The sequence below is a fragment of the Dromiciops gliroides genome, chromosome 5, assembly GCF_019393635.1.
Source record: "Dromiciops gliroides isolate mDroGli1 chromosome 5, mDroGli1.pri, whole genome shotgun sequence".
Taxonomy (NCBI): Eukaryota; Metazoa; Chordata; class Mammalia; order Microbiotheria; family Microbiotheriidae; genus Dromiciops; species Dromiciops gliroides.
In genome coordinates this window covers 32,064,444-32,091,265 of record NC_057865.1, presented here as the reverse complement: position 1 = coordinate 32,091,265, position 26,822 = coordinate 32,064,444, and the positions used below count along the sequence as shown (strand labels likewise).

The 26,822-nt window shown below is 39.1% G+C and overlaps 1 protein-coding gene across 5 annotated transcripts in view; it reads right to left on the bottom strand.

Moving 5' to 3' along the window:
- ZNF385D (zinc finger protein 385D) overlaps nt 1-26,822 on the bottom strand; it is a 1,003,837-nt gene that overhangs the window by 364,650 nt on the left and 612,365 nt on the right. Inside the window, exon 1 of one of the 5 annotated variants that reach the window (XM_043968169.1) lies at nt 5,523-6,170. The exons of 2 other annotated variants lie outside the window; for them this stretch is intronic. In XM_043968169.1, coding sequence (XP_043824104.1) covers nt 5,523-5,544 — 22 coding nt within the window. In that variant the 5' untranslated portion in view covers nt 5,545-6,170. Of the gene's footprint in view, nt 1-3,351; nt 3,438-4,483; nt 4,911-5,522; nt 6,171-26,822 lie in introns of those variants that run through there. 2 more of the 5 variants (XM_043968172.1, XM_043968170.1) reach the window with 2 other exon arrangements.

The window sequence follows — 26,822 nt, the reverse complement described above, 5'->3', positions numbered from 1 at the left end:
CTGGACAAGTCATTTAATCTCTCCATGTTCCCCTCTGTATTAGCAGAAGAAATTTCCTCAGAGAGAGAGTGATAGAGATACAGAAAAAAAAAAGCAGGAGATAGAAACAAAGACAGATTGGGATTAAGGAACACTGCATAGCAGTCTCTGAGTCAGAAAGAGTAATCTCTAGTAATCTCTATCCCATCTCTATTTCCCTAGACAAGTCAATTAACTTCTCATTTCGACTCCTCAACTCTCAAACTACAAGTCACAAAGGAGTTACTGATGGAATCTTCTGAGGGCATTTCTACACTCATAGTTCTCCATTTCATTTCAATAAGTCATAGATCAGCTAGGGGGCAGCTAGGTGGTACAGTGGATAGAGTACTGGACCCAGAGTCAGGAAGATCTGATTTCAAATCTGGTGTCAGGCACTTATTCACTGTGTGAGCCTGGGCAAGTCACTGAAGCCTGTTTGTCTCAATTTCCTCATCAGCAAAATGAACTGGGAAAGGAAATGACAAACCACTCCAGTTTCTTTGCCAACAAGACACCAAATGGGGTCACAAAGCATCAGACAGGACTGAAACAACTGAAAAACAAAAACCCTAAAAAAATAACCAAAAGAAAAAGTCATATTACTCTACCTTCCAAAAATCAAATACAGAAAGAATGTATACAAACAATTTCCTGTCTGTGTTTTAGATACATCGTCAAATAAAACTGGGTGCATCTGCCTTCAACTTTACTAAAGAATCTAAGCTTCCAAGGTGATAGATGGATCAGTCTCCCTCATGACAACAAATCAAGAAAACACTGAGTATTTAAGAAAGCTTCTATAGTGGTCACAATTCACAAATTAGAACCAAATTAGGCAAATTAGGCTAAACATTTTAAACACAAACAACAGAAAGGGGGGCAATTTTCTATCACCTGCATATGTTCTGATTATTTCTTTCCTCATGATCTTTTTGTGACTAAAAAATCTTCCTCCCCTCTCCACTTAAATGGCTTTCAGAAGTGAAACCCTGATGGTCCACATGACAATAATTGATTATGTTCAAGTCCTGAGGTAAAACTTAAATAGACAATGCACAAACCAGTAGATGATGTTCTCATGGCCAGGGTCTTGAGCTTGAGTATACTCCAGGAATATTCCTGCAAGCTTTTTCCTCCTGGCTCTTTCGTTGCTTGATCTTTCTCTTAAGTTCTCTCTGCTAGGAAATGTTTAATGCTTCACTGTATTCGAAGTTACTTGGATAATTTAAGATACATAGCCCAGTCATAAGTACAGACATGCTTTGGCTTCAGTGGGTCACTCACACTCACTCCATTTAAGTACCCCTGATTTCCACCCCCCCAGGTTTAATTAATATTTCTATTCATTATCAATTTAATGAAGTTTTTACTTTTTTGTTGTTGTTATTGTTGCTTCTCAACTTCTATATAGATTTTTTTTTTCTTTTTGAGGACAGTTGACAGTCAGTCAACATGTCTTTGTTAAATATTTTCTATATGCCTGACACCACCATGCTAAGGTCTGGAGATACAAAGAAAGCCAAAATCAGGGTAGCTGTCCTACATATGCACACATTATAATGGGGGTAGATAAACAAATTATCATGTAAATACAACACATATTTATTGTAAATGGGCAGGGATTTTAGCTGGATTTTCATAAAGCTTTCTATATCCCATCAGAACTGCAACCTCACTGCAGTGTTTTCTTGACTGTCTCCAGCCATAAAACACATTATTGGTTTCCAACCATGCAGAACCAACCTACAGAGACCCATCATCTGTGCCCTGGTTTTCTCTCCCTTAGTCAAGGGATGAGTCCAGCACTAAGTCTCTGGTCAATGATGGATCCCAGATTTTCTTTGACCCCACTGGTAGCAATGACATTTTCCTGAAGGAAAATATGAAGATATGAGACCCAGTTGGGTGGGGAGGGTGGGGCCATTGATAGGTATGGAGGTAGGAGTAAGAGCTAGACCATAGCAACAATCCCAATGTCAAATGCTACACAGCAGGGTTGGTGTGTTCAAGCAAATACTCTGTAGATCCTAACACAGGCACCTTCCCTAGTACTGGCTACAGAATTCGATTAGCACTTTATTCCATCAGCTCTGTTGTAGCTAGTGCCGACAACCACCCACAGCCTCTCTCCTCTAATCAGGGGAGAAGTCTCACATCAGCCTTTCTTTTATCTCTGGATAAATTATTAAAGGTCACTCATCCTTGGCAAATGTCGTTTTTTAGCCGTGTAAAATATTGATAGGGAGGGGGAAGCAACACAAGTATTTACTATTTTCGTTTGTTTTACAGTAAACCCTAGGATGATGCTACTGCCGGTCTTTTTTTCCTTATTTGTTTTTTCCACACCTTGAATTTAACACAGAGTAATGAATGAACAATCGATTGAATACATAACAAAAGTCTCCACAGTGACTAAAGAGCAAACTCTTAAATTGCTACACATCATTAAGTGCAAATGAACAATTATCACAATAAGAGCGCTGAAATTTCAATAGAAAATAAAAGTCAGATTTAAGCCATTAAAAGGGTCCATTAAACGGAATTCTAAAGCAGCCACTTTCTTTATATATGAGTTATTCTTGGGAACTAGAATTGTAACTTCTCTCACCAAGTGTGATTGACTTTGGGCAGTACAAGATAAGGTCCGTGGCCAATAGGGCAAAGAACCATAAAGGGGCCGGAGATCACCATGAAGTTTTCTGGGAGGAAGGGGAACAGCACATATGTTTCCAGAAGGTCAGCTATTATGCAGCCCAGTGAATGAAAAGAAAACCTGTTCCAGTGTGGTAGACTTGCCAGTTTAGCCTGTTCCTTACACCAGTCCTGTCTTTCACCCAAACAGCTGTATAGGGAGCCCTACCGGTACAAAAGAAAGACAATGGTACCCCTTCCTTTCTGTCCCAAATCCCAAGAGTACATGCTATATTTCACATATGTACCCTCCTACACACATCCATGCCAGCCCACATAACCCTATTCCCACAGCACACACACTTCTCTCTCTCACACACACACACATACACACATAGCCCCACAGTGGTATAAGTGAACATGCAACAGGATGAATTACCAAAGACTCCTATAAGACAGAATTAGAATGAGGTAGGGGAAGCCATTTAAGATTAGCTAGCATTAAGGCACAGAGAGAGCTGCCTTCCAGATAGCAGGAAGCATATAAGTATTCATTAATATTAGACACTCAGATCATCACACGTCTCCGTGGTGTTCAGCTCTTGCCATCCATTGTGGGGTCTGCTCTACTGGGGAGTTAAAACTCAGCCTATATGGCAGGTATTCTGAGAAAGTAAGCAAGAGGTTGTCTGGAATCACCTGCAATAAGTAGCATTCCTGAACATACATGTTTCCCTCGCTGGAAAGAGGGAAGGTAATCATAGGCTTTAGTCTCCAGACTGCTGCCCCCTCATGCCATGAGGAAAACTTCAGCCATGCTTTCTTCAGAAGAGCATGGCTCCCCCTCAAGTAGGACACCACATTTCAATTTGTACTATTAAAAACCTACATTACACAATGAAACAAATTAGCCAGTGAATCAGCCTGCACTGCCAGCAGCCTGGATTGGCAAAATGATAACAACAGGATCTGGCCCCAAGAACATTCCTATAATAGCCACATTTTAATCCAATTGCATATGGCTGACCTCTAGCTAGCCCTTGTACACCATGTAGCTTTGCTGGTTAACCAGAGTTGCCTGCCACAATCACATAGGAAACTGTCGCCAGAGACCGAAAATATAACTTCAGTTACAACCATAACCTACTCTCAACCACAGACTGCACAGAACAATCAGAGCTACTAAGTATTCTTTGGGCCAAGGGGAATATCCCTTTCCCCTTTCCTCTTCCCCAATCAAAATAATAACAATAGCAATAATAATACTACCAATAAATAATTTCATGATCAACACAGCTAATTACAATTTTGCCAGTGAACAATTTTATGCTCACTGTCTGGCAAAGGAGGAAGAGCCTAAGGCTATATTCTATTGCAAATTAGGTTACCAAAAAAAGTGACTCTTTCTCTTGAATTACATTTAAGCATTTTTCAAACATCTTTTCTAATATGACACAAATTACAGGGCAATCAAGACGGCTGTCAGGAGAAGGCTTTTTAGCTTTCTTAACTCTGGCTCTTCCACAGTCTCTCTCAAACGTAGGGAGAGTACATTGGCAACAAACACAAATGCAAATACCCCCCGGAGGAAAATGCTATGTAGACTAAAACTGCTGCCATGCAAATCCACCCAAAGAGCAAGGAAGCACTTTAAATCAGTTCCAAGTGAACTCTGGATTTCTTATTTGGTCGAAACCCAGAAATCCACTGGAGTATCTCTCCTGGCATCCATCCACATCCTCCCTCTGGTTGGACATGCAAACATTTCAGCATTAAGTACATAACAGCTCAAGCCCCCTCTGGGTTGGGTTCGGGAATGGATTGGACTTACAGTAGGAAAGCATAACTTCCAGGCGCAGCAAAGTGTCTGTATGCTAATCCTCTGCTTCTGGGCTAATTCACCCCAATCCTACCTTCTTCCCTCTTCCTTCCCCAGAAGTCAGTTTACAGTCAATTGCAGCATTCCATTACATTTCATTGCAAGACCCCAGCAAGGGAATGCAGCACCGGCTAGCCAGAAATCTACACCCCACCAAGCCTTCTGCTTAAGGCTTCCTTCTACGAGGCGGCTCCGCTGTAAATCCCAGAGAGGATTCCGCTGAGACGCCAAACTCGACTGCCCAAATATCGAACAGCACAGGGACCTCTCTCTCTCTCTAGGCTTAAGATCCTCAGTCTTGCCGTGTGCTGCCTCCAACCAGACCCAGAACCCGGGGATCTCTTTGAACAGTGGAGCGTTCTCAGCTGCTCAAGCCCTGTAAATGAGAGACTGGTTGTTAACCCCCCCCCCCCCCCCCGGCTTCAGCCCCCCCCCCCCCGTCCCTCCTCCTTCCTGCCTCAAAATCCACCAAAGCAAATGTTTAATGAAACACTAATATTGACCAAACCTCCTGGATCGTAAATAAGACGGGAACTTTTTTTCTTTATATCCCATTAAGTTTGCCGGCAACTTTCCATGATTCAGGGCCATTTCAAATTCTGCCAAAGACTATAGCGCAACTTGGTGGAGAGAGATCTGGGGTCTTAAGCATCCCCCACCACTCAGTTTTCTATCTTTCTTTCTTTCTTTTTTTTTTTTTAAAAACCACTCATGCTCAGCGCCAGCTCATTCACTGCCCAGCAAAGGCGAGCGCTGCTCCAGTGCGCTCGCCCCCCACCCACCCATTTAACCCTTGCCAATTTTAAGTATTTGCCACAGACAGAATAATACTACCAACAAATAGACAGCTAGATAGACAGACACAGACAGAACACAGACAGACAGACAGATAGATGCCTTCTCCCTGGCAGCTGAACCCTTCCAGAGACTTGCCTCCACGGATCAGAGGTGAGCCCGAGCCGGAATGACATCATCCGGGGTTCACACTTACCAAAATACATTATGTTTCTCATTAATCATACAGCTGGAATCCCACCGCTGCGTCCTCGGCATCAGCTCCCCCTGCGCCGGGCTGCCTGGCACGCAGAGCGGGACTGCTTCATGCTATGTTAGGTGGAAATTTCCCCGGCATGGCATGGCATGGCATGGAGACAGCGAGAGCGGACGGGCGAGCAGGCAGTTCAGGAGGAAAGCGAGATGACTCGGTGTGCCTGGCTCCCGGGAGCCGCGCTGGGCTTTGCAGGCTGCCTCCTTCTCCCTGACAGGATCCCCGTCTGATTTCGCATTTACTCGGAGCTTTATGCTGCACTGCCCATTCTTACTGTAATCTGACTCCTCCTTGTTATGTCCTTGCTCAGCCTGTGACATCAGGACTCAGAGTACTACAAACAGATCCCCCCCACCCCCTTTCCTCTGATTCCCTAGAACAGACTCTCATTGAGGGGTTCCAGTCCCCAGCCTGCACTAAACGTCGCTTTCTGAACCCGTTTTTAATGGTGGTGGTATTATTATTATGATTTCTAAACTAGAACGTGAGAGGGTGGTGAGTGGAGGAAAAGAGTCAGCCTGGGCTGGGTGGAGTAGGTTAGAGGGAGAGTGGAGAGTTGAGGAGAGAGGAGGAGAGAAAAGGGGATTGATAGGATGTGTAGGGGAGAAAAGAGAAGAGAGAGGGAGGGGAAAGAAGGAATCTGTAAATTCACACCATAAAAAAGGAAGGGGGGTGGGAGTAAAGCTGGAAATTAACACTTGTTCTACAATCAACAGCCTAATAAGATATTCTGATTTATTAAGTGTGCCACTTGGCAAATATGCATTTAAACGCCGCCCCTCCCCGCCCCCCCCCGTAGATTAACTCAATAGACTACTGACGAGGTAACTGAGGTTTTTACCTGACAAAGCGGGCGGGGGGGGGGGGGCGGAGAAAAAGAAAAAGAAAAGAAAAACCGCGGTAGATTTGGTAGCTAACAACCATCCTCTTTCCGTGCCTTTTTTTTTTCTGCTTTAAACTCACACAGATGAAGAACCGCGATTAATACAAACCACCCATCAATGAAAACCTCCCAAATCTCTGATTGGCAATAATGATTATTCCCAACTGGTGCTCCTCTTCCAGGCACTCAGGGGTGGAGGAGGAGGGGCACGGAGACTGAAAAGCCTTCTTACCCTTAAAGGGGAACTACCTGGAGGGTCTGGGCAGAGAATGGAATACTCTCTAGAAAGAAAAGTTTGCCCTCCCTGGTACACATAAGACAGTCCCTCCCATTAATTTTGGGCAGTGAAGTGGAGAAAGTGAGTAGACCCTAAAATGTCTCCTAATCCGTCATTCTAGACTTGTAATCTGCATTATACAAGCAAGAAAGAAAGCGTGGCATCGTGGATAGAGATTCAGCCTCGCAGAAAGACCTAGGTTCAGGGCCTGACTCAGCCCATCTGAAAGCTGTGTGGCTCTGGGCAAATCACTTGATCTTTTGGTGCCCCTATCCAATTGCTCTTATACTCTTAAACTGCAAATTTTATACTCCTGGAGGGAGTTCCTACACTGGAGAATTCCCACACACCAATAATATCGCTGGTCTAGTCATTACCATCAGAAAACAAAACAAAACAAAAACAGACCTGGAAAAGGGGTTAGAAAAAAAATTCCTGAAAATCGCATTGGGGGGGCAGCTAGTGGCACAGGGGATAAAGCACCAGCCTTGGATTCAGGAGGACTGAGTTCAAATCCAGTCTCAGACACTTGACACTTAACTAGCTGTGTGACCCTGGGCAAGTCACTTAACCCTCATTGCCTCTCCAAAACAAAACAAACAAAAAAAAAGAAAATAGCATGGATAGATTATTACTTATATCAGGAAATCTTAATATTTTCACACCTCTCTGGAAGTCTGGTTTAACCTATCAACTCCTTCCCAAAAAAATGATTTTAAATGTATAAATAAAATAGATAGAATTACAATGGAAACCACTTATATGAAATGAAGTTATTAAAATATTTTAAAAAGCAAGGACCCTGGGAAGTTTCTCCATAACTCTGAGATGAATGATCCTAAGTAAGATGATCAGCATTTCAAATAAATCAAAATGGCTAGGTCAGTTCAAAGGTTAGGAAGAGACCCTTCAAGAGAATGAAGTCCAACTCCCTTATTTTACTAATAAAGAAACTGTGGACTAGAGAGGATAACTTACTTAGCAAAGGTCATTTTAAGGGATTTGGGATTCAAAAGAAGTTTTTTTGAGATCAGGGAAATAGGACCATGTCATGGGAATCAGTGAAGTGGATAGAGTGCTGGGCATTAACTAGAGTCAGGAAGACCTACATTTGAATCTGACCTGAGACATTAGGTATGTGATCCTGGACAAGTCATTTAAACCCTGTTTGCCTCAGTTTCCTCATGTGTAAAATGAGCTGGAGAAGGAATGCAAACCACTCCAATATCTTTGCTAAGAATACCCCAAATACGGTCAAGAAGAGATGATGGAAATACAACAATGGAAAGAAAACAAGATTCATGGTCAAAGAGCTTGGGTTCAAATCCTACCTCTGTCACAACAGGCATAGTTTTAGACAGGCAATAACCTGAGCCTCAGTTTTTGTTGTTTGTTTGTTTGTTAGTTTTAATTTGTAAAATAAGGAAGACTAGATTATTTGGCCTCTGAAGTATCTTCCAACCCCAAAATGGCAATGCTACAATTTCAAATCTAGGGTGTTTACTGCTAAATGGCATTGCCTACCACAGTTCTGTTTCCCAAAAATCTGTTCAACAGGGAACAGACTCACTATGTGGATTCCATTTACAATTTGCAATAAAAACCAGTGGAATCTTTGACCTAAGGGGAACAGGACAATGGATCATCCTGATTGTGCCAACAGCCTTCTCTTTCTATCTCAGAACTGTTAAATCCTCTCCTCTATTGTAATGAATAAGAAATTTTGATAGTTTAATTTTTTTCTAATTCAAAAGTGAACATTTTAATGTGAAAAAGAAAGTCCTTATTCCTTTATTCATTTCAAATTTTTATGCATATACATCTAATAGAAAGAAGTTGTAAGTATGTCAAAGGCATAAAAATAACTTTTGTGTGGGCTTCAAATAAAATATAGTGGGATAATCCTTTAATTTTAAATGCATATTAATGCCCACTTCCTATACAGAACACAGGGAATTAGATGGTTCAGCAGTTGATCCGAATCTGTATAGCTCAAAGTCCCTTGGGATTGCCTTCTCTTAAGAAATTAGCTTGAATTTTTGAATTAGCTCAAATTTGTGAATGTCTTATTTTTAGAAACTTGGTGATCCAAGAATAAAATAAGAATAAAGTTTGTTTAGAAGAAATCATGATTTTACTTTGCCGTATTTTTTTTAATTGGTATATTTTTCCATTAGAAAACAGAAATACTTTTTGGTATCCATTGCTCCCTTTTCATTTTAGAGTAATAAAAGAGTTGGGGGTAATGTTTTTTCCCCTCAGGCAAGAAAGTGTTCATGATATATGTATCATCAAGACAATTTTTGATAGATATCAATTAATCAAACAATATAAATGTGTTATGTGTCTACTCTGGGCCAGGCAGCATCAGGGATGTACTTTAAGTTGCTAAAAAAAGGAATTTAGAAGTGAAATAAAACTTCATCCAATGGTTCTTTCACACGTTGATTGTCATGTCCTTCATTCTTGAAAAGGACAAAAATGATTGTACTATGTTGGATTCAAGGTGCAGTGTGTTTGATTGTGCTTGATCAGACCTATACAAGCTCAGAAGGCTCTACCACAGGTCAGGCATGAATAGTCCACGGGAACATTTGGAGTGGAGATGTCTCTAAATTTGCAAATCAAGTGCTTCTTTTGAGCGACTGCAATTCTGCTCTGTTCATAGAGCACAGTGCCTTTTTTGAGGTGGTCCTGTGCCAGTTGTCTCCCATGTCTCATGATTGATTCCAAAGTTCTTCAGAGAGACTTGAGAGTGTCCCTGTATATTGGCACAAGTAGGACAGCAGCAGAGGTGTAACTGGGGCAACAAATAGAAAGTTCTGTTTTTGTTTTTTGCTTCCCCCTGCCCTCCCAGGCCACTGGCTTGAGGCAAGATGTGTCTAAGGGGAGGGAATAAGCACTTATATATGGTCTCCGTTGTTCCATGCCACCATGCTAAGTGCTTTACAAAAATTATTGATCCTTAAAACAACTGAGGAGGCAGCTAGGTGGTGGAAGTGGATAAAGCCCCAGCCTGGATTCAGGAAGACCTGAGTTCAAATCTGGCCTCAGACACTGACACTTGCTAGCTGTGTGACCCTAGGCAAGTCATTTAATACTCATTGCCCCGGCCCCAGCAAAATGAAAACAAAACCCACTGAGAATGCAGGTGCTATTATTACTCCCATTTTAAACTTGAGAAAGGTAAACAGAGGTTAAGCAATTTACCCAGGGTCACACAGCTAGTGTCCAAGGTCATATTTGAACTTAGTTCTTTTAACTCCAGGCCCTGGGTTCTATCCATTGCATGAAAGCTGCCTCTCCTGCTGCCCAGTGCTTATCTCTTGGCCCATCTACTTTGTATTAAATGACTGCCATCACTCTTCTTCCTTTAGACACAAACCATTATCCCTAGTATCCCATCACCCTGGTGCCCCTCTCTAGAGCCCACTTTCCCCCAGATTTGTGTCCTCTGATTAATCCTAAGGGCTAGAATGTCAGGGTCCATTTTGCATGTGATTGAGAGAGGGGATACATTCTGAGGGGCTGACTGTCCTTTCTTCTGGATGACCTCAAAAGACCTTTCCCAATCTTCTGCCACATTAGACCCATTCACTTGTATAGCTCCATAGGCAAATGCCTAATTTGATTGATTTGGAGACTGTAATATCCAGATGTTTTGTCAGTATATAGATATAATCACAAGATCAGTGATTTTTCTATCCCATAGAGACTTAATGCCTGAGACCTCTATGCCTAGATTTCAGGAATTTCACTGCCTAGAGAAAATTACTAATGGTGAGATAAAAATCGAGACCTCAACAAACTTCCCAATTCCTGAAAGCTGTCGTATGGGATTTTCCTGCCTCCAAGGGCATTCAATGATACGATATGACCCCATTTGTCTAGTCTCTATACTCTTATTTTTGTAAGTATTGTTGTTACTCTATGAATCAATTTACACAATTGTAACCTGTTTATACTTTCATTGAGATGCTGAATTTTCTCACTTTGGAAGTATTGACCTCTGGAGAAGCTAGGTCATACTTCAAAATGCCTGACCCAATCTTTTCTAAAACAGCTCTCCAGAATGGCCTTTTTTTTTTCCTTTGGTGGGGCAATGAGGGTTAAGTGATTTGCCCCAGGCTCACACAGCTAGGAAGTGTCAAGTGTTTGAGGCTGGATTTGAACTCAAGTTCTCCTGAATCCAAGGCCCAGTGCTTTATTCACTCTGCTACCTAGCTGCCACCCATGGCTTGATTTTTGTCTATCTGAATGGTGACAGCAAATAGATGAAGTTATCCTAAGATGTACATTTTGTTATTTATCTTATCCTCTTTAGATGGAGAAAATGAGCATCATTTCCTTCTCTGAAGTCTTTCCTGAAAGAACACACTAGTTTTGGTGGATCTGGGTTCAAATTCCTCCTTTGATGTTATCTACTAGTGTGAATTTATGAAAAATACTTAACCTTTCTCTGTCTCAGTTTGTTCATCTGTAAAAAGAGGGAGTTTCGACTACATGGCTTTTGAGTTTGCTTGTAGCTTTTAGTATGTGATCTCCAACCAGGGTATGCTGGGAAATGTTTAACAACTGAGGAGAAAATTAATATAAAACACACTTAAAAGTTCAATATGCATTATGAACATTTCCTGTATCATTTTATTGTCTTAAACAACATTAATGGAGCAATAATGAAGCCCTGATTATTGTGTTTACTACTTTGCAAAGTCTAAGTGCTCCACAATGAAAAATTTCAGTTAACTCTGAACTCCTAAGTATGGGTTCCACTACCCCCCTTGTCCTAGTTCATGCTACTCCTCATCCTTTTGCCCTCAGTGTTTCTGTATATAATTTAGACTAAGATGTTTGATATGTCCTTTATCTATTTATTTGTTTTATGTGTGCATTCATTCCAAAGGAACAGCCCCTCTATGGCTGGGCCAAGGATGCTCTCTTTTGTATCATAGCATAGAGTGCAGGACACAATAATCATCATTTCAATCATCATAGCCATCATCTTCAGACATTTACTGAGCATCTGCCAAAGATAATACACAACGGTAGACAAGAATCAAGAAACCCAGGAGAAAATGACTTTAACTCAAGGAGCTGAGAATGAAGTTGAATAGATGAGATATAAGCAACAAAATATAAGAAAATATTTGAGGAATGTGTGGCTGTGTTACTCCCCTATTTAGTAAATTCCAATGGCTCTTTATTGCTTCAATATCACAGTGTCAAAGTATTTATTCTATCTCTTGCCTATGAGCTCCACCACAGCACTAAATCCCAGTATAAGGGATCACTAAAGCCCAGAGCCCAGAGATGGAATGTAATTAAATAAACTCTCTGGACCTCACTTTTCCAATAAGGGGAGGTAGATACACTGATTTTTGTTTTATTTTATTTTATGGACTATGAGGGTTAAGTGACTTGCCCAAGTGTCAAGGGTCTAAGGCCTACTTGAACTCAGATCCTCCTGAATCCAAGGACTGTGCTTTATCCACTGCACACCTAGCTGCCCCAAGACAGTGGTTTTAAAGGTCCCAGTCAGCTTGGTGTTGTGCTGGAGATAGCACCAGGCTTGGAGTTAGGAAAACTCTTCTTTATGAGTACAAATCTGACTTGAGACACTTACTAGCTGGGTAACTGTGGGCAAAGTTACTTTACCCTGCTTCCCTCAGTTTCCTCATATGTAAAATGATCTGGGAAATGGCAAACACCCAGTATCTTTGCCAAGAAAATGGGGTCATGAAGAGCCAGGCATGAATGAAAACCATTCAGCAATGACAAATCCAGCTTTATATCCATGTGACAATTTTAATTGTGGGCTGCTATTGCTGGGCCCTATAGAAAATGTAATATTGAGATCTACCTTGAAGGAAGGGTAGAACTTAATAAACAGAGATAAAGATACTCCTCAAAGGATGAATGGAGTGGAAAGACTGTGCCTGAAATAATATGTGCTTAATAAATGTTTACTGACTGACAATATTTAGGTTATAATAAAGAGACCAGTTTGGCTTAAACAGAATGGTAAAATAAAAGAAAACTTGAAGAAAAATTTGAATGCAGAGGTGACAGGCCAGGTGGTCACAATCATAGTAGTGACAGTAGTAGTAACAATAACTATATTTATATATTACAATTAATGTTTGCAAAGCACTTTACAAAGATTATCTCATTAGACACTCACAATAAACTCAGGGAGTATTATTATCTCCATTTTTACAGATGGGGAAACTGAGACTGGATATGGCTAATTGAATTCCCCAGTGTCAAAGAGCGAGTAGGTTTCTGAGACAGGATTCAAACTCAGTTCTTCCTGACTCCACGTTCAGTGCTCTATCCATTCTGGCTGCCTAGTTGTCTAAAAACCTTAAATGCCAGACTAAGGAATTGGGGTTTTTATTTTACAGGTTGACAGAAGAAATATTTGCCGAATGAACGGATGAGCTAACAAATGAAGTTCAAAGTATATCCGGGGGCTGAAATGTAATAATATGCCACCAAAGACACTTGGAAATGCGATAACATAGGTTAATAGATCTTGTGTAGCTGGTTGAAAGATCTCATACACTTCAGAGGTTTCCAATTTTTCTTAAGATAAATTTCATTTATGGTTCTTGGGCAGCTATTTCAGAATCCAAAAGGGGAAAAATGTACTTGAAAACAAAATGGAAGAAGAGAACATTACATTGGATTTCTTCTTTTGCCTTGAAGAATAGCAAACCTTCAAGATAAATGTAGTCCAGTCCTGGTAAATTTGGAATGTTTGAGGTCATGGACATCCCATTTTTAAATATGCTGTGACAATAGCTATGCCCTCCATGAAGAGCAGGGATTCACAAAATGGACTGTTTCTGAATGCATCTAATTCCATGTCCTGAGTCAAATCCAGTGCATGCAAATGTATATGTATACAGATACATCTATACACACTCACTCAAACACAATCTGTCTGCCTGTCTGTCTATAGCCAAAATGTCCAATGAAGTCAAAAGCAAGACTACATGGATCCTTACCAGGAGATCTTCCCATTTTGTACATTTTTCAATTAGATCTCCATTTCATCCTGATCATAAAAATTATCTAAAGGAACCAATCCCTGATTCCTTTCCACTGGATAAAATCACCAAATGTATTTTTACCCTTGACTCAAAAGTGTCAGTTCTGGAAATCATCAGTATTTGTCACCATGAATACCATTTAACTGTAGCAGTACCCAAAGGAACTCTGCACAGCCACACGTGAATACGGCCAGAGGGAACTTAATTAATCTTGCTGTCACTTCCATGAGGCTTTTCATTAGTTTTGCTGCTATCTGATCAACTGGCCCTTTCCATATTGGAAATGGCTACCACAGCCTTCTATAAAAGCATTTCCAAGAGATAAACAAAGACTCACCTTTAACACAGAGGAGCCTTTAGGCAGGCAAACTTTATCAGCTTGATAGCTGTACCTCTGGGATGCTAATTGGGGAGGTAACCCCAGAATTTCATAGTCGAGATTACAAATTGGTAAGAAGCCTAAATCAGTTGTAGAGGGAGAATTCACATTGATTAGTTTCTAACAGAAGATACTACTTAAAATCTAAACACAGATTATGTATTTCAGATGAAAGGTCATATTTTCCTCTGTTTCCTCTTCATGAATACTGATGCTGTGTACAGTGTGAAAGAAACTACAAGGCATGTTTGGTGTATGCATATTCAACCCCATGAGAAATTCAGCATTTCCTATTGCCTAAATCACACTGGTTTCAATTGAACTGAACTGAATTGAATTGAGTGGGGATTGGGGGGTCTTAGGAAGGCAAAATGATTTGACATGGGGTTTAGAGAACAAAATGAAGGTATGTCAAAGATCACCGTCTGTGATTATTTATCAGTTAACCTTTACACATATCAGTGCTTTGAGTCAAATAGGCAAAAAGGAGAAAGAAAAAAAAAACAATATATGATCAGAGTTTCATACACATCTTGTTTTGTATATTTTTAATGGGAATGGACTTGGGAAGCATTTAATTAACAACATCTTTCCTATACTACACATTATTATACCAAAGTAAGCTGGTTACTTCGAAGGTTGCAAAATTATCAAATTGTTTCGATTGATATGATCAGACAAAAATCCACTAATGACACTACAATTCTTCTATTCATCCTGGCTCAGAACCTCAGTTCTTTTTGACTCTACATCCCTCCTCACTTCCCACTTCCAATCAGTTACTAAATCCTACTGAAACTAACTACCTTTCACAATATTTTCTTGCCCCCATGACTTCTCCATTCTTGATTGAGTAACATTCATTCAGGGTCTCAGTTCTTCCCATCTGCCAGTCAACTCGCCTGCAATTTCTTCTTCCTGTCTATCCTACCCATCAATGCCAGAATAATCATTTGAATGTCAGATCAAGTCACTGTCCCACTCACCAAACTTCCATAGCTCTGCAGAGAACCATGAATAAATTCTATACTTCTTAACTTGATATTCAGTACCCTTCCACAATCTGGCTCCTACTTATTTGTTATGCATCCATCCATTTATTTATTAATTTATTTACTTATTTATTTGTTTATCCATGTTTTGTACATTCATCCATCCATTTATCTATCTTTGTTATCATTTATTTTCAACCTGTGATTTTATTAATGTAGGTAATTTTCCCTACCAATCAGTGATATAATATTAGATAATCAAAGTAGATAATATCTCTAAATCACTTAACATGGTTTCTGGAATACTGTAGTCACTTAATAAATTCTTGTCTTCTTCCCTCTATCAAAGCAGATTAGTACTTCCCTGAAATGTATAGTCACTAAATCAGCAAGCCTTTATTAAGCATTTGCTTGGGCAAGACTTGCTTGCCTGAGACACTAAAAGGTTAAATTGACCCATTCAGAGTCACAAACCAGTAAGTATTGTAACGATTGGAATGACGCCACCTGCTGGATACTTACTGTAGAAGAGTTCTACCCATGAAGCGAAGGTCTTTGAGGGCAAGACCAGGAGTCTTTTCTTTGGCGTCAGGAAGTGACGTGGGCTAGTGGGGAGGAAGGAAGAGACTGGCACTCGGTCTCACTCTCTTTCCTCTGGACTCTGGTGGAGAGCAGAGCTAGAAATGTGCTCTCCCTTTAATAGATAGGAATCTAGGCCTTTCTCTCTCTCTTTACCAAATTCTTATTCTCCTTAATAAATGCTTAAAAGGTCTAACTCTTACTAAAGCTTATAATTATTGGTGCCGCTCTGTTTCCTCAAGAAACGGTTACGTTTCCTTGGATGAAACAGTATCCAGAGATGGAAGTTGAGTTCGTTTTCCTTATTATGAGGCCTCCTCTCTATCAACTTGCTACATTGTTTCTCTCCATTTAAAAAAAAACTTTTCTTTCTTTCTTTTTTTTAGCTTCATCTCCTACTATTCCTCTTTTTGTGTTCTGTCCCAGCCAAAGTGGTTTGGCATATAAGCCCACCCTTTGATTTCCAGCACTACCTCAAATAAGTTTATCATACTTGGCATTCCCTTCCCCAAACCCAGAAAGGTGAAATTCTACCCAATGCTAATAATTATAATTAGCAGGTAGCTACCCAGGAGTCTTCCCTAATCACCTAACCAGGACAGGAGGTGCACATTCCTGTAAACTTTTATTTTAGGCTCTTTCTGCATTGTGTTCCTTATAAAATTCTCTTAAACGAAGGATCATTTTATGTTCTTCTTGTTGTTTTACGGTGATTTATGTCTGATTCTTTTTGACCCAATTTGGAATTTTCTTGGCAAAGAAACTATAGTGGTTTGCCATTTCTCTCCAGCTTATTTGACAGATAAGGACACTGAGTCAAACAGAGTTAAGTGACTTGCTCAGTGTCACCAGCCAGTAAGGGTCTGAAGTCAGATTTGAATTCAGGAAGAGTCTTCCCGACTTTAGGCCAGGCACTCTATCCACTGCACCAACTAGCTGCCCCTAGGTTTCCCGTCAGTTCATGAGGACAAAAAAAATCACCCCTCTGGACAAAAACTTTCCTCTCTTCCTTTTCTATATTGTTGTTCACATATTATTAGTTAGCAATAGTTATATTCTTTTTTACTGTTTCCAAGGGCTGCCTCTTTACACACAACTGAGTCAACAGCCTGCTCAATTCATTTAGGGATAGAGGTAGGTACATTTTAAGACAAGTCAAATCAACCATGTATTTTTAAGTGCCTATTATACGGCAGACATTCTCCTGAACACTTCATTCAGCTAAGTACATATGGGAATAAAGGTCAATGTCCAGTTTGTAGGATTATAGATTTATTTGTGCTAGATGGTTCAGTAGCATCTTGTCCAGTACCTCTTTTTTGATGATCCCAGATACATTCTTACCACAACTCAATTTTGTTCCAAGAATTATATTATTCCTCTATTTCAGACTCTGTCATCTCACTTCTAGTCTTGATTCCAGATCCCATTTCAGCCCAATCCTGATACCAATTGATGAAACTGGAGTTAGCTTTCTGAGTCAGCAAGAGCAAGGTAAGGTTGTACTGAATTTCAAGGGATGAGACTACTTTGATTTAAAGAGTGGGATTCGTAGGCACTAGTCTGACATCATGCTGCCATGGACTTAACTGCCGTCTCTATGCTGATGATTCTCATATTGTACCTATTTTGCCCAAATCTCTGTTTACCTCAATTCTTACATCTCCAACAGCCTTTCAAACATCTTAAACTGGCTGTTTATTGTAAATGGATGTTTAAAGTAGACAGTTCAAACTTATATGCCAAACTCAACTCATTATCTTTTTATCCTAAACCACCTTCCCCCTTCTACTAACTTGCCTATTATTGTTGAGGGCACCATCATCTTCTCAGTCACTAAGGCTTGCACCAAGCTCAATTTCTCCTTATGTCTCACTATTCAAATTCAATCTTCTAACAAGACCCTGTTGATTTTACCTTTGCCATGTCTCTCCAAAATCCACCCCCTCTCAATATTCTCATTTATTTCCACAACCCTGGTAGAGGCTCTCACACCTAAACTACTACAATAGCATATAGGTTGGTGTAATCCCTCAAGTTCCACTCCACTCTAGCACATCTTGTATTCAGCTACCAAAATAATTTTCCTAATTGTAGGTCTGACTAAGGTCACCTTTCATACTCAATAAAACTCTAATGGCTCACTATTATTCCCAGAATTAAATAAAAAAATCTCTGGTATTCAAATTGCTTGATAACCTATCCCACTTTACTTGTCAAGTTTTCATACTCCTCACCATTATTCTTTGATCAGTGATACTAACTTCCTACTGTTGAAAGAGGATACTCATCTCTCAGCCCTGGCTATTGTCCTTGGCTGTTCTCAATGCCTAGAATGCTCTTTCTCTTGTTATGGGCGGGTGGGGGGGTGTTATAGAGGCAGTCTCCATGAAAAGACGGCAACCACCATTGGTTAGGGAATGGTTTAAACAAATTGTGATAAGTTTATGTAATGGAACATTATCATGCTGTAAGAAACAATGAATGTGAGAATTCGAAGGTATGTGAAGACCTTTTATAAAATTGATGCAGGGTAATAAAGTGTCAAACATACAAAATTTACCAACAGGCATGATATATAAAAAGAAGACTAAATGAAAGGAAGATTCTGCGTAATCTCATGACCAATCTTGATCATAAAGAAAAAAAAATGAAAACACCTCCTCCCTTTAACTAGAGAGGATGGGGGACTACTGAGGCCAGAACTTGTATTCACTGTCTGAAATGGTCAGTGTGTTATTGTTGTTCTTAAATATTTCCTTCATTACAAGGAACAATTCACTTGCAGGTGAGGATCTAGATAGTGAAAAATATGATAAAAAATTAGAGGTATCAATAAAACTTATTTTTAGAAATATATAGATAAATTATTTTTAAAAGAAGGCACCTAGCTGCCATGAAGATATATTTATTTTGTAATCATCAAAGGATGAGAATGTGTAGAATATTTTAACATTTGCTATTTCCTGCAGAGTCTGACTGAGTAACACAGTATGAGACAGAATGATCCAATCTTAGCTTTATATTTAATCAATCACCACCACATTCCTCTTCTCTTCTCTTAAAAGATAATCATTTCAGCATTTCATCTATTCAGGAAAATGTCATTACTTTGAAAAAGACAATAAAAGTACTAAAATCACCCAAGTGTTCTTTTATATGCTCCCAAACTGAAGCGGAGTGCAAAGTTTTTTCACCTTCAAGGAAAAAAATGGTGGAGGAAGAAAAATACCATAACTAATGCAAGCATGAAGAAAAATCTCACTTTGGGAAACTCCCATAGCTTCAAAGTATAAAGTTCCTTGGGATAGACTTTAAAATTGGGTAATTTATAATTTTCTTAATGCCTTCAATGTGTAACATGAACCAAATATGAATCTTTTCAGTTATTTAACTGGGACTACACAACACACACACACACACACACACACACACACACACACACACACACACACACATATATATTATATATATATTTTTTTTTTCCTGGAAAAAAGAAGGTTCTTCCCTAGATAAAAATCTTTTCTTTGGTAGACCGCTTGTGGGAGGTCACATTATTCAGGGAAAAAAACCTTTATCTAAGGAAAGTTAACACATATCTCAGGAACCACACTTCACCAAATGGATCATACTACAATGGGAGTGGGTGCTGCAGTGAACAGTTCCAGGCCCTCTTCAATCTAGACACAGATTGAAAGTTGAAAGGAGAAGGTGACAGATTACAGATACCAACCCAGCTGAATTCTCCCAACTTTTCCCTCAAAAAAAAATTAAAATAACTTTCAAGCAAATTTTGGAGCAGCAGAGTCAACAACAGGTCAAAGGGAGATATTTTTTTCTAGCCCTAAAGCAACTCATGAAGTCATCAGGAAGGGCTGTGTGACACTAGAGTAGGAGCCAGCCAGAACAACAGAAGCAACATCAGTGGTGGGTCTTGGACGATGGCTACAAAGCAGCAGCAGTAGCAGCTTCAGGAGGTCACAGTCCAGTGATGAGCAGGGAGGTGGGGAGGGACTTGGCGGGAGTTAGTTCAGACAACTGGTCAAAAGAGATTACAGGATTGGAGGAGATACTTTGTAGGTAGTGGGTGCAGCTAGTGCTGACTGGTAACTATTACCCATAAGCAGTTCTGGATCACAGTTCCAGCATGAAGAGGAATGCTTCTCTTTGGTTCACAAGAGAGGCACGGTCCCCTGGTCATAGTTCCAAGTACAAGAAGAGCACTATAGTTTGTGATTGTGGGGGAGCAGGGGCCTTTCCTAAGTAAAAACTTGCACACAGGACCAAGAAGACAGTCACCACACCTTCTCCCAGATCCCACAACCTTGGAAGCAGTGAAAATTCGTAGACCCCAGAACTTACTCTGAAACAAACACACACAAAAAAGCCTGAAGTTGAGTGGGTCAGAACTTTAACTAAGCTCAAAGTTAAGAAATAGGCTGGAAAAATGAGCAACCAACCAATCCCCCACTCCCAGAACTTGACCATAAAATGGCCTATACAAGTAAAGCTCAAAGAAAAATGCAAATTGAGCAAGCCTTTGGGCAGCTAGGTAGCACAGTGGATAAAGCACAGCTCTGGATTCAGGAGGACTGGGTTCAAATCTGACCTCAGACACTGACACTTACTAGCTGTGTGACCCTGGGCAAGTCATTTAACCTTCATTGCCCCACAAAAAAACCAAACCAAACCGAACCAAAAACCCCAAAATAAACAAATTTGAGCCAAGCCTAACAATAATACCTAGAAGTATTTAAAAAAGAGATATAATAGTAGTAGAGTAACATTTTTTTAAAGAAATGTGTGTGATTTTAAAAAATCATGAAAAGAGAATTAACAGCTTGGTAAAAGAGAAACAAACAAACAAAAAATAATGAAGAAAATAACATGTTAAAAACAGAATTGGCCTAATGGTAAAAGAAGCAAAAAGAATCACTGAAGAAAAGAACTACTTAAAGAAGCAGAATAGGCCAAATGAAAGAGAAGGTACAGAAATTCACTGAAGAAAATAATTCCCAAGGAAGAAGTACAAAAGCTCACTGAAGGAAAATATTCCTTAAAAATTACAATTGTGGGCAGCTAGGTGGCACAGTGGATAGAGCACTGGCCCTGGAGTCAGGAGTACCTGAGTTCAAATCCAGCCTCAGACATTTAACACTTACTAGCTGTGTGACCCTGGGCAAGTCACTTGACCCCAATTGCCTCACTAAAAAAAAAAAATTACAATTGAGCAAATGAAAGATAACTACTCCATGAGATATCAAGAAGCAATCAAAGTCAAAAGAATGAAAAAAATAGAAGAAAAAGTGAAATATCTTATCTGAAAACCAACTGACCTGGAAAATAGATCAAGGAGAGGTAAGTTAAGAATTATTATACTACTTATAAGTCATGATTTAAAAAAAGAGCCCAGATATCATATTTCAAGATATTATCAAGGAAAACTGTCCATATATTTTAGATCCAGAGGATAAGACAAAAATGGAAAGAATTCATTTATCATTTCCAGAAATAGATCCCTTAATGAAAACTCCCAGGAATATTATCAACAAATTCCAGAGCTCCTGGGTCAAAGATAAAATATTGCAAATATCTAGAAGAAAATAATTTAAATATCATGGAGCCACAGTCAAGATTACACAAGATTTAGCAGCTTCCATGTTACTGGAGTGAGGAGAGGTGGGTTAAAATATGATATCCCAGAAGGCCAGAGAGCTAGGATTACAACCCAGCAAACTGAGTAAAATTTTGCAGGAGAAAAAAAATATATAATGAATTAGAGTTCTTTCAAGCATTCCTGATGAAAAGATCAGAACTGACTAGAAAATTCTCCCTTCAAACATAAGCCTCAAGAGGAACATAAAAACAAAACATAAATGAGTAAACATAAAGAACTCAATAAAGTGAAACTGTTTGCATTCCTATATGGGAAGATGATACATGAAATTTCTAAAGAACTATCATTATTAGGACAATGAGAAGGATCCTACACAATCAGAAGTCATTGGTGTGAGTTGATTATGTTAGAATGATTCCTGCTGGAAAAAAAAAAAGGATTGAGAAAGAGGGGTGAACTAGGAAAGCAGGAAAGAGAGAAGTTAGAAGGAGGAAAATTCTCTCATATAAAAGATCCATGTAAGGAAGAGCTTTTATAGTTGAGGGGAAAATGCTTGAACCTGACTCTCATTGGAATTGTGTCAAATAAAGAACACACACACACACACACACACACACACACAAGTGGTTATAAAAATCTATTTTACCCAATAGGAGGGGTAGGGACTAAGACATAAGAGGGGGAAGGATGATAAAAGGCAAGGCAAATTTAGGGCAGCAGTGGTTAGAAGTAAAACAGAATTATGATGAGGGACAGGATAAAAAGAGTGAAAGATAAACAGAGGAAAATAGAATCAAGGGATAAAGACATTTGGTAACAACTGTGAATGGGATGGAAACAGATAGCAGAATGGATTAAAAACCAGAACCCAATAAGTTGTTTACAAGAGACACACTTGAAACAGAAAGACTCACTCAGAGTTAAAATAAAAGTGCAGAGCAGAATCTAATATGCTTCAACTGCAGTAAAAGTGAAAAAAAAAAAGCTGACAGCAATCATGATCTCCGACAAAGAAAAAAACAAAAGATCTGATTAAAAGAGATAATCAAAAAAACAACATTTTGCTAAAAAAGCACCATAGACAATGAATGAAGCAATATCAAAATTATTTATAGCAAGTTTCCTTGATAAAGACCTCATTTCTCAATTATATAGGGATCTGAGTAAAATTTATAAAAAAACAAGAGCCATTCTACAATTAATAAATGGTCAAAAGATATGAACAGGTAGTTTTCAGAAGAAGAAATCAAAGTTATCTATAGTCACATGAAAAAATGCTCTAAATCACAGTTGATTAGAGAAATGCAAATTAAAACATCTCTGAGGTACCACTTTACACCTGTCACAAATGATAAATGCTGGAGGGGATGAGGGAGAGTAGGAACATTAGTAAAGGAAAAGATCTACAGGTACAATGATATAAAAGCAGCTCTTTTTGTGGTGGCAAAGAATTGGAAATTGAGAGGATGCTCCTCATTCAAAGAATGGAAGAACAAGTTATGGCATATGACTGTAGTGTAATAAGCAATGAGGTAGAGGGTGGTATCAGGAAAAAAATGACAAATGAGAAAAACTGGGAGATCATTGTGCATAGTAACATGTGTATGGTGTTGTAATGATCAACTATGAAAGACTTGGCTATTCTGAACAATACCATTGACAATAAGTGAATCCTAAAGGGCTCATGATGAAAAAATATAATATATCTCCAGAGAGAGAAGATGAATTCTGGATACAAATCAAAATATATTTTTCCATTTTATTTTATTGCTTTTTTGGTGATACAGCTAATATGGAAATATATTTTATGTGATTTCACATGTATCATTGTCTTGACTTTTAAATGTAGGTGGAAAGGGCTAGAGAAAGGGAGAAAATTTGGAACTCAAAATATAAAAAGAAAAAAGGTTAAAAATAAAAAAAATTTAAAAGATATATATAAATAATAATAATAAATATATACAAAGTTGAATGGATTCAGTAACATAAGGCAACAGCATATTGCTGAGCATTCCCTAGCAGGAAAGCTCCTCACAAAATAAATTCACATATATTCTTCAATAGTTTAGGATCACAGAAATAAAGAATTCTGGGGCTTGAAGGGATCTTAGAGGTCATGTGCTACAAATCCTTCCTTCACTTAACAGCAGTGGAAACTGAGGAATTGTGAAATTAGCTGAAATGATATCCTAAAAGTTCCATAAATATCTTGTAAGAGGCAACCCTAGTTAAAAAGAATCCATATCTCCTGGGTCCAAATGCTCATTCTCATTATTCTTCCACGTAAACAAGTATTTGGTAGGCTCCTGTTATGACACACCAGGCATCGTATCCTGTAGCTCTTCCCCTTCTCCCCCATCTCTGTTTTAGTTGTCTACATGTCATGCGTTGGAACAGTGAGAAACAAAAAGGATGTTTTGAGTGAGTGGGTTTATTTAAGAAGAGTTATGAGTTCAACCAGTCCCAGATCATGTTAGTTAATAACAGCTGAGCACTGAATTTATGATTGTAAACTACATAGAATCACAGAATTGGAGAGTTTTAAGGGCTCTGAGTGGGTTTCTACTAACCCACGCGCTAAAAGCTTCTCCATTCTAGCACAAAGTATGGTTGTCCAGCCTGTAACTGAAATGACCCTTCAGACAGAGATAGGTGAATCCCTGCTCCCCTTGTCATCTTATTTCCTAGTTGTCTAGTCCATGGACAAGAAATGTAGAGAGAAAGAGGAGAGAAAATGTTATTCTTTATGCTGTGGACGAATACAAATCGTCATATGGCTATCACATTCTGCTAGGCAGGTTCTAAAAAGTGAAGAGAAGACAAGCTAGGAAGTTGGGTGGTAGTTACTTTCAAAGGGAAGGGGGTATCATTCTAGAGTGCAAAGAAATGTTGCGGGGAAGGTCAACAAGACTCGTAATGGATAGACTGTCTCCATTTCCTAGCTATTGCCTTGGTGTATCAGAACCAACATTCAACATCTGGAATTGATTCTCTCTCAGTGCTTAAAGAATTTCAGTGTTCCCCAATTCAACTACTCAGAGCACAGCACATAATAAGCACTTAATAAATTCTTGGTGATTGATTGATTGATTAGATAGCACTGTGACTCTTCAGGAACAATCCTGAAAAATTTATCAGTCAATCAACAAACAGTGATTAGCCATCTATTATGTGCCAGGGACTGTGCTAGGCATTGGGGACCCAAAAAAAATTGCAAAAGGAAAATGATCTCTGATCCAAAGGACCTTGAATATGCTTATCCTTATTAAGCCACGGTATAGTCCTTGAACAGACTTAAAAAAGTGGAATAGGCCAGGGGCAGCTAGGTGGCACAGTGGATAGAGCACCAGCCCTGGATTCAGGAGGACCTGAGTTCAAATCCGGCCTCAGACACTTAATACTTACTAGCTGTGTGACCCTGGGCAAGTCACTTAACCCCAATTGCCTCACCAAAAAAAAAAAAAAAAGTGTAATAGGCCAGCCAGTTGGTTTCTCCTCTTAGGAGGTCTTTGAACAGAAGTTGCAATTAGAATCTGAAGCTACAGGTTCAGACCCCACCATTGTTGCTTTCTACTTGTGTGGCTGTGGGCAAAGTCACTTTATCTTCCTGAGTCAATTTCCTCATCTGTTAAAATGACTAGGTTGGTTTAGATAACCCCCAAGGTCCCTTCCACCTCTAGAATTATAATCTTGTGTTAATAGGACCAGATTTAGGATATCTGATATTGGGGGTTTCTTTCTACCATGTTATTGAGTTGTTTCATTTGTATCTGACTCTTTGTAACTCCATTTGAACTTTTCTTTCCAAAGATACTGGATTGGTCTGCCATTTCATTCTCTAGTTTATTTTATAGACAAGGAACTGAGGCAAACAGGGCTAAGTGACTTGTCAAGGGTTAGACATCTAGTAAGTGTCTGAGGTCAGATTTGAACTGATGAAGATGAGTCTTTCTGATTCCAATACCATTGTTCTATCCACTACAACTCTTAGCTGCTTTCTTTCTAGATCAGAGGAATCAAAACACACTACACGTATACCATACCACATCTGAGTGAACCTGATTAGAATGTGACTAGGAAATATTTAACAAAAGTAAATGAAAGTATAATAAAGCATAATGTTAACATGATTTCCTAAATCAATGGGCAATTCACAGGGATACTTATGTGTGGTTTAGTGACCCCTATTTTTTATTGGAGGTTGACAGGACAACTTTAGATGTTCCCTAAAGTCCTTTCTGACATTAACCACTCTGATTATATATAAATGGATGTTAAAGAGGACAAAATAAGAATGGTTAACTGTGAATGTAATAATTTGACTAAAGTACCAATGACTGGACAACAATAACATAGAGTTCATGAAGGAAGGTAACAGGAGGTAGAAAAGTAGGTAGGAGTCAGACCACTTGGGTTGCCAATATTGATTTTGGGAAATAAGAATGTTTTTTGAGGAGGGTGGTATTATAGGATTTTAGGAAGAATCTGAAGGCACTTTTGAACACAAGTCCTCCTGATGAAGTCCAATATGCCTTCACCCCCTAAGACAATGCAGTAAGAGCTGAAATTTCATGGAAATTGGGAGAGGAGACACAGACCTAGAAGCATTGATTCACAGAACTCCCAATTTTATGTCCTTCAAATGCAGATCTGATCATAGAACCCCCATACACATCTTAAGTTATTGATTACCCACTAACTATAGGATTTGATTTTATATTAGATGTGTCATTTCTTTGGCATTAGGAACTCCTAGTGAGGAAATTTCCATCTACCAATGAAAATGGTTACCTAAGCTACAACTGAAAGGATTACTTGGGGGCAACTAAGAGGTTATGTTACTTGTCCAGGATCACAGAACCAGTATGACTACAATCCAGATATTCCCAATTATAATGTAGACCACAAAGCCATAAAGCCCATCTCACCACTTTTGGATAAAGCATAAAATTCTCAGACTGGAATTTAAAAGACTTCAAAGTATAATGTCCACATGCCTTTCTAGTAATATTTCAGAATATTCCCTTTCATAGACACTTGATTCCAGATAGAATGGTTTCCTACCCATCTCTTGTATAAAGCATGCCATCTTCTGTCTGTAGCTTAATCACAAGGGATCCCTCTCCTACTTGGAATGCAATTCCTACACATGTTGCCTCCTCCATTGCCTAGCTCAAGTGTTTCCAATTCCCTTTGGTATTAGAATGCTCTTCTCCAGGAAATCCCTTTGGACTATTTTGCCTAGACTTTGAATTTGTTCGTTTGTGTATTGTATTCCTTGATTACAAACACCTAGATGGTAAGGATAGGTTATTTTTTGTTTGTTTGTCTTGTTTTTTTCCTTGATGTTGAATTGAATTAAATAGAATTAAAAGGTAGTCAATAAAAGATACTGAGTGTTCAGTTTCTAGTTAGAGTATACAGAATAAAGTATAAAGAAGGTATCCACAAGGAACGGTCA